Source organism: Orycteropus afer, unplaced genomic scaffold (assembly GCF_000298275.1).
Source record: "Orycteropus afer afer isolate SDZICR_OR568_19922 unplaced genomic scaffold, OryAfe1.0 scaffold00089, whole genome shotgun sequence".
NCBI classification, from domain to species: Eukaryota; Metazoa; Chordata; class Mammalia; order Tubulidentata; family Orycteropodidae; genus Orycteropus; species Orycteropus afer.
Window position 1 is genome coordinate 10172051 of NW_006921676.1, and position 13898 is coordinate 10185948.

Sequence of the window (13898 nt, forward strand, 5' to 3'; positions counted from 1 at the left end):
GGAAGTCAGTATTGATTTTTCAGAAATGACACTAAAATGATTGCCAGTTACAGAAGTCTATGTGTTTGGCACTTCACAAAATTTTGTTTTCAAAAAATATAGCATTGATTACGCCATAAATTAAAGTGCGTATGTTAAGATACTTTTCAAAAAAAGGACACTTACTCTAAAATCAAAAAGCCACATAAATTACTAAAAATATACAATAGTTTAATATTACTGTGATCCTAAAGTATCGTTCTCAACTGTTATAATATAAAAATATTGTTTCATTTTTTTTTATCTCAAATGCCTATATTTAAAATTAAGTTGGCAAAAATTTCCTTAGAATATAATATATTCAAGTAATTTGATAATGCTAGGGATGGGAAGTTATTCGTAAGAAAGACTATCCCTATACTTCAACTGTCAGATAAGGAATATGTAGCATGATGAATCATCAAAATGAGCAAGTATAGTATTCTTTAGATTTGGAAAAATAAAAAGAAAATTCCCAAAGCAAAATTACTAGGATCTCAGTTTGGTACTAAAATGATGGATTCAGTATGGTCCCTTGCAAAGAGCTCTTTAATGATAATGCAATGATTATACACATTTAAAATAGACACACACAAATATACTCAGGAACACAGAATAAGACATAAATATGTGCATTTTAAGCTAATAAAAAGTGAAATAGTTCTTTATGTAGTAAACACTTCTAAACATTTTGCCAGCTGGTTCTTCTTACAGCTGTATTTGTCACTGGCAGCCATCAGGCCCCACATTCTACTCCATAAATGGGATACTGAAAGCAAGATATTATTGTTACATTAATACAAATTTGTTAAAAGGCAAGAATATACTGTAAACAAACTACTACTAACAAATGATACTAATGACATTTAAATCTATTTGAAAATCACTCCCAGAAGTCACCTGAAGAGAATTCTGAGACCAAGCAACCTCTTTTTAGTGTAATTTTCATCACATGGGGTTAACAGAAAAAAAATCTGTGAAGGGTGTTACTGAATTATACATGTAGAAATTGTTGAACTGCTGTATGTTATGCTATATATATATATATTCCCAACAAAAACAAAAATTTAAAATGTCTTTTTTTTTTAAAAAAAAAAATCTGTAAGGCGAAATCATCTGAAAAGTAAAAATTAAAAATTTTTTGAAAATACTTTAGAAAGTGATAGTTCATTCATTTGCACCTTGATGATGACCTCTGGAAATACAAAATTAAACTGAAATTCACCTCTAAATAAGAAGAGCATTTAAGAATAGATGCCAAGTAATTCCAAGAAAGACATCTAACAAATGTCTTCCCATTTAGATAATTCCTGATGGTATGTACTATTTATTAGCATTATGACCTCAATATCCTTATTTGTGATATTGTGAATAATAATCATATCATTTTTCTCCCCTGGCTTCAAGTTTCCCCTTAGAAAGGGCTCCACTAGAGATGCTCTCACCTCTCAGCCCACTTCCCCAGGAGAAGACTGGATTATCTGACTGGTGAGTTTGAGAAAGGAAGTGGACTTAGATTCTGGAATCCACCTTCTTTTCCAGGCCTCAGCTTTATAGCGACCAGCTTGCACAGGCAAGTTCTATGGCTGTCCAGCTGTTCCAATTACCATGACCAGGTAAGTATTGTCAAGTTCCACTGACCAACACACTAAACCTGTATTTTCCAACAACTGTCCATAAAGTTGGGAAATACTGCATGGTTTAAAAAGGAAGGGTGTGCATCACATACTTACTTATTCACTCTGTGTGCTGAGCAAATAATCTGAGAAGATGGAACATATGAAGAACAACATGGCATGAGGATTAGAGGAAGACTCTTTAACAACCTGTGATATGCAGATGACACAACCTTTCTTCCTGAAAGTCAGTATAACTTGATGCACTTACTGATGAAGATCAAAGACTACAGTCTTCAGTATGGATTATACCTCAACATAAAGAAAACAAAAAGCCTCACAAATGGACTAATAAGCAACATCACAATAAATGGAGAAAAGACTGAAGTGGTCAAAGACTTCAATTTACTTGGATACACAATCAACAGCCATGGAAGCAGCAGTCAAGAAATCAGACATTGTATCGTACTGGGAAAGTGCTGCAAAAGACCTATTTAAAGCATTGACATAGAAGGATGTAACTTTGAAGACTAACTAAGGTGTGCCTAATCCAAGCCATGGATCATTGCCTCATATGCATGTGAAAGGTGGACAATGAATATGGAAGACCAAAGAATGGATGCCTCTGAATTGTGGTATTGGCAAAAAATACTGAAAACACCATGGACTGCCAGAAGAATGAACAAATCTGTCCTGGAAGAAGTACAGCTGGAATGCTCCTTGACTTTGTCTCACCTACTTTGTTCATATGGTCAGAAGGAACCAGTGCCTGGAGAAGGATATCATGCTTGGTAAAGCGGAGGGTCAGAGAAAAAGACGAAGACCCTCAATGAGACAGACTGACACAGTGGCTGCAAAAAAGGGCTCAAGTATAACAACTACTGTGAGGATGGCACAGGACCAAGCAATGTTTTATTCTATTGCATAGAGAGTTGCTATGAGTCAAATCAACTTGACGGCACTTAATAACATAACATCTGTAAAGGCAACATTTTCATGTCCATCAGCCTGATTCTAGTATGATTCAGTTAGTTCTAAACTTGGATTTGGATGGAGAGAAAAAATTATAGTATCTATTTGTACCCCATCTGCTTAATATCCCAATTCTTATCTTCTGGAAATGTGGTGAAGACTGATTGAGGTCACAAATAAAAAATCATAGAGATAAGAACATAATAAGCAGTTAATAAATCTTGGCTATTGTTAGTGATTTTACTATTTTAATAATGAAAGAATACTTATTTACTTACTTTGTATAAAGTAATACACAATTACTAACCATGACAAAGGTAACAGCAGCAACTATCATACACTGAGCTCCTGATTTGCGGCACACATCAAACTATATGCTTTACAAACCTTAATTTTACCCCCACAAAATCTTTACAAATCAGGTATCATTATCTTCATTTTATGATTGAAAAATCTTAAGCTAAGAAGGTAAACTCACTCACGTCACAAAGCAGAGCTATGGTTTTAAGCCATGCTCTTTCCATACTTTCTTATTTATTAGCTATTAACTTCGAACCACTTTTTCCCCCACACAGAATTAGAAAATTAGTATTGTTCAAATATATATTTTTCAAAAAAAGGAAGAATGTACAAATCAAGTTATACAAATCAGACTCATTTAACGTATCTGACCATCACTTCTTTCTTGCCACCCTTTCGCACATGCTCTTTTTCACTGTTAGTATAATCTCATATTTCTCTTACATCGCATTAGAGCAACTATATCCTAAATTAATATAAAAACTAATCATATACATATGAATCGATTGTAAGCTCCCTGAAGGCAAGACTTGTATTTTTGTATTCATAAAACCTAGGAGTCTCTATGCACAGCATTTTTCCAATAAATTAATGTTGATCCACTGAATTAATGACAGAATAACACACTTGCTAAGAAAGAAAATTATGCCATGTGTAATATCAAGTAAAACAGCATGAGCATTCTGTAAACGCAGAATGTCTATTGGGGATTCAATCTTTAGTATCACAGATTTTTTGTTATAACCCTGTAATATAAATCACAAAAGCACAAAGTATTAGAAAGAGCTATTGCAATTCCATACCATGAAGAAGCTAAAATAGCACTGAAAAAAAGGTGCCAAAGACCAGTATTCCTCTTCAAAATATCATAAATCTCTGAATGGTAATTAAAAAACAAAAATTCAATAGATCAAAGTTAAACAATTGTGGAAAAAATAAGGGAAATGATGCATTTTAAAATATTATCAGTACCAAAATAAATCCACACAAACAGAAATTACTTCATTCTACATAATGAACAAAATCACTCATACAAACGAAAACTAAACGCAGCCTATATGGAAATCTCAAGCTGAAAGTCCTGACACTTAGCCCTAAAAAAAGATACTGAATTTTATCTTACCATAAAAATATAATTGCAATAATAAAAACTAACATGTTTGAGACAGTTCTCTTTACATCTAGAAAATTAATATCTAAGTTAGAGCAACATTTGAGAATTGCATTTAAACTGAACAGAATGCTAGTTTATAATTATGAAGTCCCTTGTCCTGCATTTCTAATGTAGAGTTAAGATAAAAATCAATTCCATTTAACAAAATAGAATAGGAAAAATATTAAATCCTAAAACAAGTGCCACCTATACAAGTTCACCTGGAAAGTACAATTACTATATTAAGTACATTTCTTTCTTTCTACTTCCTATCTAATCAAAAGCAGAGTTCTATAAACATGCCAAATCTGAACACTTACCACTTGATTTGATTTCTCGAACATAGTTGCTAGGGAACCAGCCAGTTTTGCCATTGTGAGTACCCTCCCACCAGCCCCCTTCTTCCACTCTAGTGACATGGATGATATCTCCTTTTGTAAAAGAAAGTTCATCTTCATTTGTCTGCTGGAAATTAAACTTTGCTCTTACAACCAGTTGACTGTTGCTATTATCAGTCATGTCCTAAAAAGAAAAGGGGGGGGGGGGGAAATTTCATTAAGTATAGTCTAGTTCACTGTAAAATAATCAGATTATATTTTAATATTATAAATGTAACCTAATTGGGAAAAAAATTCAAACAGCAGAGAAATGTTTAAACAAGTTTAAGTTTCCCATCTCCCCAGCAGAACTTTACCACCACTCTGACTCTATTATGTAAAGGAAACCCTTTAAAGGCCTGATAGGTCTCATTTCTGGCCAAATTTATGCCTACATAAACAAATACATATGTGTGTGTGTGTTTGTGTGTGTATGAAAGTTATATTTTATATGGAAATGTTATTATACATGCTTCTCTACAATTTACTTTTTCAGCTATATTATGATCATTTTTCTATCAGTACTGATAAAATTACTTCAGTCTTAAATAACATAATATTACATTGTATGACGGTGCCATACATTATTTAGCCAGATCTTCATTAATGAATTTTTAGGTTATTTCCAGTATTTTTTTTTATTACAAAACAATGCTGCATGTATTAAAAGTAATTATGCATCTATCTTTAAACATGCCTGTAATTAAGTCTATAGGTTAAATTCTGTTCAGCAGAGATGTATGATACATTTTAAAGCACATTTCTAAATTGCTTTCACTGTAATAAGGAATTGCCTTATATACTCTGGTAGCATAGTGCCTAAGGCACTTGACTGCTAACCAGAAGGCTGGTGGTTCAAACCCACCAGCCACTCCTCAGAAGGAAGGCTGGGCAATCTACTTCCATAGTGATACCGCCTCAGAAACCCAAGGAGGGGACGCTATGAGTTGGCACATAACAACAATATAATTTAGCCTTTTATTCTTCGTTCTGGAGAGACAATCCTTGATGTTTTCCTGAGTAATTGAGGTGCCTTTATTATGTAAAACCTCCAGACAGAAACTTATAATGTGTACAAAGGAGTGGGGGCTACAGATACCCCACCTAGTCAGCTAACTTCAGGAAGAAAGAATGGCATGATGTAATCAACAATGCATATTCATCAATGACCAAACAACTGTGACCACACAATGAGGCCCCAACCATGACCACACAAGGAAGACAAGAAAGGGTTTTGAACACAGACGTTCCCAAGACTTCCTGGATTGGCTAAATTATCCATGTACTAGAAAGGGTGGCTGTCCCCAGAGACAGTAGAAGTCTTACACCTGGACCCCTCCCAGACCTGGTCCCATGTATCTCTTCACTTGTATTCTTTCTGATTATAACAAATGGGTAACTATAAGTATAGAGACTGTAGATTCTGTGAGCTGTTCCAGTGAATTAACAAACCCACTGAGCAATGAGCAGCAATAGGGGCTGATCTATGCCTATTTAATAGTGTAAAGGACACAGTCCCTCTAACTTGTCCTGACTCAGCTCGGGATGGCTAGGTCAGAGGAAGGCTGTCTGGACAGTCTATCTGAAGAACAGAGTCCTTCTAACTTGTACCCTCTACTCAGCTTGGGGTGGGATAGGTAATTACAAAAAGGGATGCACAGGGGGCTGATCTAAAGGACACAGTCCTTTTAACTTGTGAGCTCCAATCCAGCTCTAGGTGGCTGGAGGCTAGAGAAAGTATGCCACTTGGGAGGTTAGTGAATAGCAAAGAGATGTGGGAATGAGGACTAATCTACTTCAAGATAGGAACTGAATTCATGCTAATCCTTACCACACAGTGGCAATAAAGGTTGGGTTTGTCAACTCTGCTCTTTTACTAGTGCATTTTCCAGAAAGGTTCTACAAAGTTACATCAGTTATACTCCCATCAACATTATCTAAAAGTTCCTATTTCATCAAACATTTACCAACACTGAGTATTTTTCTTACTTTTGTCAAACTGATCTAATTTTAATTTGCATTTCTTTTAGAGATTAAGCATATTTTCGGATCTACTCAAGACTTTTAATCAAACTAAAGCTGCATTTTAAAAGCCAACTCAAAGTTAAAATGTTTCATGGTTCAAAAATAGAAATTCTTTCTTTCTGTACAGATTTTGTACTCATAATTAAGTTTCTGTACAAGGATTATCAATTTAAATATGAAATCAGGGATGACACTCTTTCCCATTTCACATTTCCAATCTACTTTTCTTGTTCTACTCCAGCACAAAACTAAAACTGTAGTCTCTGAATTAGAATATAGGCACAGTTGAGGCAGAAAGACTTACAGAACATTTATATTCTGAATGTTGATATTCTACATCATTCTCCTCCCACCTGCCTTAACTTCCTGGTGTTAGAAATCGTTTATCTTTTTTTTTTTTAATATGGCATCAAATTACATCTAATTATAATTTAGCTAATATTTTAACCCAACCTTTTATTTTCAGTTCTTCTCTGCATCTTTTGTATAGTTTTAAATTATGTTTGTTTTTTTAACCCAATAGAAGTCTCTTTTAATGAAAGAGTTCAATCTGTTTATGTCTATTGCAATTACTAGTTTTTAAAATTTCCTTATGACGTTTTCTTCTTTGTTTTCTATCTGCCAGCCAAAGAGGAAAAAATTACAAGTTCTAAACCAAAACCAAACGCACTGCCGTCAAGTTGTATCTGATTCACAGCGATCCCTCTCCTTGGGTCTACGAGGCAGCATCACTACAGAAGTAGATCGCCCAACCTTCTTTCCGAGGAGTGGCTGGTGGGTTTGAACTGCCAGCCTGCTGGTTAGTGGTCAAATGCCTTAGGCACTATGTCACCAGAGATTCCTACAAGTTCTAAGGGATTCTCTAAAGAAATAGTCCAGACTATCCCTCACACATACCTTAGACTCTACAAGGATCACCAAGAATCTAAGAAAACCATCTTCAAGTAGTACAGAGCAAAACAAAATGGATTAAAAAGAAAGCTGAAAAAAAAAATGTGGAAAAAAACAAAAAGTGAATTCTACAACTAAGAAACAAAATAAATATGCTATTAACACACATGCACAATGAAAACAAAAAATAAGCTGAAGGAAATAAAAACATGATAGTAAAGTAAGTTAAGTCAGTTAAATAAGCACATAAGCAAGTAAATGAATGAACGAATAGACAGGTAATCAAGAAGGACTGGAAGCTGAACACAGAGAAAATCTCTTAAAAAACACCAATAGTAAATAAAAATAGTAAGAAATTAATAGCCAGTCAATGAAGCCTGTCATTCAAATGAGAAGAATTACAGAAAATACAGGGAAATTAAGGAATCATTTATTTTCCAGGAAAGAAAATCACGTCTTTTCTGCAGACAGAAAAAGATCATAATGGGTAATACCAGACCTTTATCAAGGCATTATCGTCACAAAATTTCAGGTGGCGTAGTGCCTAAGGCATCTGACTGCTAACCTGAAGGCTGGCGGTTAAAACCCATCAACCACTCCTTGGAAGGAAGACTGGGCAATCTACTTCTGTAGTGATACTACCTCAAAAACCCAAGGAGGGATCACTATGAATCAGATACAACTCGACAGCAGTATATAAAACCAACAACAAGGATACAGAAAAGATCTTCCAAGTTTCCACACAGGAAAAAAAAAGAAAAAATGGTTATATATAAATAACCAAGAATGAGAAGGACATCTAACTTTTCAATAGCAATTCTAAGTCAATAGAGAAATTTCAATTATAGCAATACTGAAATAACTAACTGGAATCAACTGTATGGCTACTAACAACAACAAATACTGGATTTACCTGTCCATTATAAACAATTACGGGAACTAGACAATATTTATGAGGAAATGATTTTCAGACAATGTACAACAAGCAGGAAAGGACTATTTTCCTGAAAGAAAGGAAACAGCAGATATGCCAATTTTCTGACTTGGGACAAATTCCAATCAGAATTGCATGGAAGGAGAGCCCAAGCAGACAACAAAGATGCCACTCAACTGAGGAGGCATTATGTCAGAGTTTGAGGCAGAGCAGAATTTGTGAGGCAGGGTCCAAGAGAGAAGGAAATGTTTAGGGATAAGGGAAGAAGACTGAATGGAGGTTCTGTGGTAGTTAAAGTTGTGTGTCAACTTGGCTGAGCCTGGTTTTGAGTGGCTGGGCAGCTGGATATAGTTATTCCCCACAATGAGACTGGCAATCAACTCTCAAGAGTAAATTTTACTGTATGTAAATTTTTTAAAAATGAACACAGAAAAAATAAAGACATTAAAGACAAACTGTTAGACTGCTTCAAGGAAAAGTAACATTGCATTGTGGTGTTTACAACTTAAGTAAAAGTAAAATATGTAACATAAATGATACAAAGGATAAAGGGGACAAATGGAATTATACTGTTTTAAGGGTAAAGTGATAAAATAGTATGCCTATGCCTCACTTACTGACACAGGTTCCAAAGACCAGGTCATTTTGCAAAAATCGGTGTTACACAAAAGTGGAAGATGATCACATCACCTTACCCTCCTCACCTGTACTGTAAACACCCTTGGTGATTTTTTTTTTGGGTGTGTGATTTGGGTGAAAATTTACAGAGCAAATTCACTTTCCATACAGCAGTTCACACACACTGTCTCATGACACTGACCACAATTACCCCAATGCAACAGCTCCCCTCCTACTTCCTCCCAACAGTCACTTCTTCCCTGTGTCCATCCCTCCATGCACTCCTGCCCCCGAGCTGTCTCTCTGTGCATAAACAGCCCTTCTTTCTCCCATGACTGTTCTCCCTAAGGAGTGTATTTACCTCAGGTAAATGTTCAATTCATATGCCTGTCTTTTGCTTGGCTGGAAGCCGCAGGTGTGGGTTCAATTCTAGACCTGCAGGGCAGCTAGGGGCCATAGTCTCAGTGGTTCCACCAGACTCTATCAGACCAGCAAACCTGGTCCCCCCATCCGCTTTTTTTTCCCAAATGCTTTTGAGTTTTGTTCCACATTGTTCTCCCTCTCTATCCAGGGTCTCCCACCTACATCCCCCTCTGAGTGGTTGATATTGGTAGCCAGGCACCATCTAGTTCTTCTGGTCTCATAGTCATATAGGCTGTGGACTGAATGGTGTACCAGTCGCTAGGTCTAATTCTTTCCATGAATCTTTGATTTTCTTCATTCTTCTTTGTGCCGGACGAGGAGAGATCCATCGTTGCATCTAGATGGCTGCTTGTAGGCTTTTAAGATCCCAGTCGCTACTCGCCAAAGTAGGAGGTGGAACAATGTTTTGTTACTATGTTATGCCAATTGAGCTTGATATCCCCTGTGACTAATAGTCCCAAGCCTACAGTTTCAACTACTTGGTCTCTCTGGGTAGCTGGCTGTGATCAAGAAGTGACTACAACCTTCTCCCTTGTCAGCTCTACTATACACCTGGGAATTAAGATCATACAAATACACTTATAAGACCATTGTCTGCCAACCCTATACATGGTCTTGGGTACACTCCCCACTTCACAGACATACCTAACAGTTCAGCTTGTCCACCCATCTGTCCACTCGTATACCCATGTTTCTCTTCACTGACAATGCAGTACTGTATGTGCAAAAGGGTTCATCTTTATTGTCTGTACCTCCCATGTACCTCTCTATGTCTTCCTCTTCCTCAATGCCACCATGTTGCATCACTCACAATTGGAACACTGCCCTTCTCTTCACCCAAATCAATACTTATCTCTATCTATCTAACAGTGTTCCCTCCCCTGGTAGCCAACAAAGAAAATTTCCTTCCACAGATAAATCTTTCCTTGATTTTTTACAATAATAGACTAATACAATATTTGTCCTTATGTGATCAACTTATTTCACTCAGCATAACGTCCTCCAAGTTCATCCAAGTTATGCGGTGTTTTGCAGATTCTAGGTTATTCTTTAGGGTTGCATAGTATTCCACTGTTTGTATGTACCAAAGTTTGGTTATCCATTCCTCAGTTGATGGACACCTAGGTTGCTTCCATCTTCTGGCTATTGTAAATAGTGCTGCGATGAACATGGGTGTACATATGTCTATTCTTGCCATGGCTGTCACTTCTTTAGGATATATACCTAGTAATGGAATGGCTGGGTCAAATGGTATTTCTAATTCCAACTTTTTAGGAAATCACCATACTGCTTTCCACAGTGCTTGTGCCATTTGACAGCCCCACCAGCAGTGTATGAGAGTACCAATCTCGCTGCATCCTTGCCAGCTTTTATTATTTCCTGTCTTGTTGAACTTTGCTACTAGTGCTAGAACAAGATGGTATCTCATTGTTGTTTTGATTTGAACCTCTCTAATGGCTAATGATCGTGAACATTCTTTCATGTTTGTTGGCCACTTCAATATCCTCCTTGGTGAAGTGTCTATTCATGTCTTCTGCCCACCCTTGGTAGTTTTGTCAGGGGGAAGGAGCTCCTTGTTCCTGGGCAAAAACTTGGGTGCCTCAGGGGGTGTGCATGCTACTTTGCTGGGTCTCCCGATCAATCCTATCCAGAGGCTCTTGCTAGGCAGCCCTACCCCACACACCTTGATGTCCCCATAAGAATTGACAATCCAGAGCATTATGAGGCTGTGACAGCCAGGTCTGGCCTCTGCCTCTGACCTTCAACCATAGCTGCCACTGGCTATTCACCACTGATCTCACTCCCTCTGAGGTGGGCTACCCCAGGTTCACCTGTACCTGTGCAGGAGGGGCATCAAAGAAGTGTAAAGGGCTGCAGAGGTGCCAGTCAGTTAGTGTGAGGTCCTGTGGACCTCAGGGACCCATCTGCCCTGTCTCACAGCTCCTTCTGATCATGGCTTGGCCCATCTCTGCTGTCTCTCACAGCTGGGAGCTGGGGCCAGACCCTGGGGTCCTACTTCTTCCCTGGCCTCAAGGGTAGCCAACCTTCAGGACACCAGCTGCCACTAATCCAGCCTCAGCTCCCTGTGGACACCCAGGACCTGTCAAGCTGCATTCTGTCCCCATCACCCTCATTTCAGCCCCCCTCTGCTCCACCTGGCACCCAAGTGACTCACAGAGACTATGCCCCTCTGCCTTCCCAGGCACTGAAATCTATGCAATACAAGTTTCCTTCCTATTTCTAAAATGCACATGAGGTCCACTAGTCAGGGAAATCTCTAACCAAGCCACTTTCTTCTTTCCACTTTTCGGAGCCTTTGTATGGTTGTTTGATGAATTAAGTCAAGGATTTTTACTTGTATTTTGAAGAAACTACAGGATAAAATGGGGAGCTCTGGTAGCATAGTGCCTAAGGCACTTGACTGCTAACCAGAAGGCTAGTGGTTTAAACCCACCAGCCACTCCTCGGAAGAAAGATGGGACAATCTACTTCCGTAGTGATAACTGCCTCGGAAACCCAAGGAGGGGTCGCTATGAGTTGGGTCCGACTTGATGGCACATAACAACAACAACAACATGATAAAATGAGTCTTTGCCATCTTATCTGGGACTGGAAGTTTGATTCATGTATTATGAAGCTTTATATTTTGTCTTCCTGATGAACTTTTTTATCACTTTTTTTCATTTTGTTGTTTCTTAATAATTTACTTTTTGTTGGTCTTTTATTACTAATAAATGTTCTTTATCAATACTCTGTTTCTTAAAATCTACTTTATTCAATAAAATTATTACCATACTTCTTATTTTGCTTACCCTTTGCATAGTGTATCTTTTTTAGTGCTTTTTTTAACCTTTATGTAAAGTGACTCTTGTAGAAAACTTATACTTGGCTCTTGTTTTTTGTTCAATCCCTGCTTTTAATTGGAGTGTTTAGTATATTTAAATTTAATGTGCTTATTGATATGATTGGCTCTAAGTCTGCTCTTTGCTATTTGCTCCCTTTTTGTCCCTTATGTTTTTCACTCTATCTTGTCTACTTTTGGTTAATTGAATGTTCTTTAGTATCTTTTCTTCCCCTTTTCCCCTTTATTGTCTTTTTAACTATATTTCTTCAAAATACAAGTAAAAATCCTTGACTTAATTCATCAAACAACCATACAAAGGCTCCGAAAAGTGGAAAGAAGAAAGTGGCTTGGTTAGAGATTTTTTTCTTTAAAAAAAAAAAAAAACCTCCATGTATGCCAAACTGGGTACTGAAGAGGCCTGCAACCAGGAACTAACAACAGATGTACATCAAAAGAAAAGAAAAAAAAAAAAGTCTGCTCCTGAGGAGCTCTAATGGCGTAGTGCCTAAGGCATCTGACTGCTAACCAGAGGGCTGGCAGTTCAAACCCACCAGCCACTGCTCAGAAGAAAGACTGGGCTATCTACTTCCATAGGATACCACCTCGGAAACCCAAGGAGGGCTCACTATGAGTCCAATCGACTTGACGGCAGTGAGTTTGATTTTTTTGTTTGTTTGGTCAAAGAAGCAGGAAGGGACAGCCCAGCAGAGACCTAGGGGGAATCCCACACCCTGCTCCATACCCAGAGGCAACAGGGAGGTCTTTCCATCAGCATCAGCAGGAACAGCAAAAATCAAACAAAGATTCTCATTCTTGGTCCTCTGACCAAGGACAGCAGGTAAGTCAACTCTACCTGCAATTCAGTGTCAACATAGAATGCATGACAAAAGTTCCACCTATGTCAGCAACAGCAGACAAGCAAGCTCCACCCACACGAGTGGCATTAGTGAAGATCAGGTAAAGGAGATCCTCTACTCTCTATGAGGTGACTGCACTCAGGCCCAGTCTGTCTGCACTGGCATCACCCAGCCTACCACTCAGTAGCAGAAGATTAAGGCCCAACATCTCCCAGCCCCCTTTCAAACCTGAGAGAAAAACCCAAGTGCAGCAACTCCCAGCCCCCTACCAAGCAGCAGAGAGCAAACCAGGCCCAGTATTTCTTCACACATACCCCACCACTGCCACCACTGGGAAAAAGCAGCCCCTGGCAGCACCAACAGAGAATTAGCAAGAAACCTGAAAAAGCAGACCAGAAGAAATGCTCTCCAGTCTGTGGGTTCAACATCTTCCACCCTTACCTACCAACTGGCACCACCCAGGTGAGGGAAGTGCCTTTCAGTGAGCAGCAGCACTAGGTGAATAAAATGGATGAGAATACCACTGCAAAAGCTCTGAAAACTAAACTAGAACTGAAACTACAGTCTACTAAAGTACATTGCTAAGTTGCTCTGTAAAACAGGAAGTTATGTGATTTGGATATTGTACATACAAACATTGTATCATAGTCTGATCCTCCTTTTCCTTATGCATCTTAAACAAACTTCTTGCCTTAGCAGTGACTGTCACGTGACAGTTGACATGTGCTGAGAGGAATTTGTTTTTGTGGTTGGTCATCAATCCATGTCATTAGCAGTTTCTCCATACATGATATAGGTCTCTCTCACATTTCTGTTAGCCTTATAGCATTCAGTGGAGCCCATCCTTTACAGAGAATTTTTTCTTGTTT

At 38.0% G+C, this 13898-nt stretch overlaps 1 protein-coding gene across 1 annotated transcript in view; it reads right to left on the reverse strand.

The window, feature by feature from the left end:
• ARHGEF7 (Rho guanine nucleotide exchange factor 7) overlaps positions 1-13898 on the reverse strand; it is a 277670-nt gene that overhangs the window by 100435 nt on the left and 163337 nt on the right. Inside the window, exon 5 of the mRNA XM_007942392.2 lies at positions 4380-4581. Coding sequence (XP_007940583.2) covers positions 4380-4581 — 202 coding nt within the window. The remainder of the gene's footprint in view (positions 1-4379; positions 4582-13898) is intronic.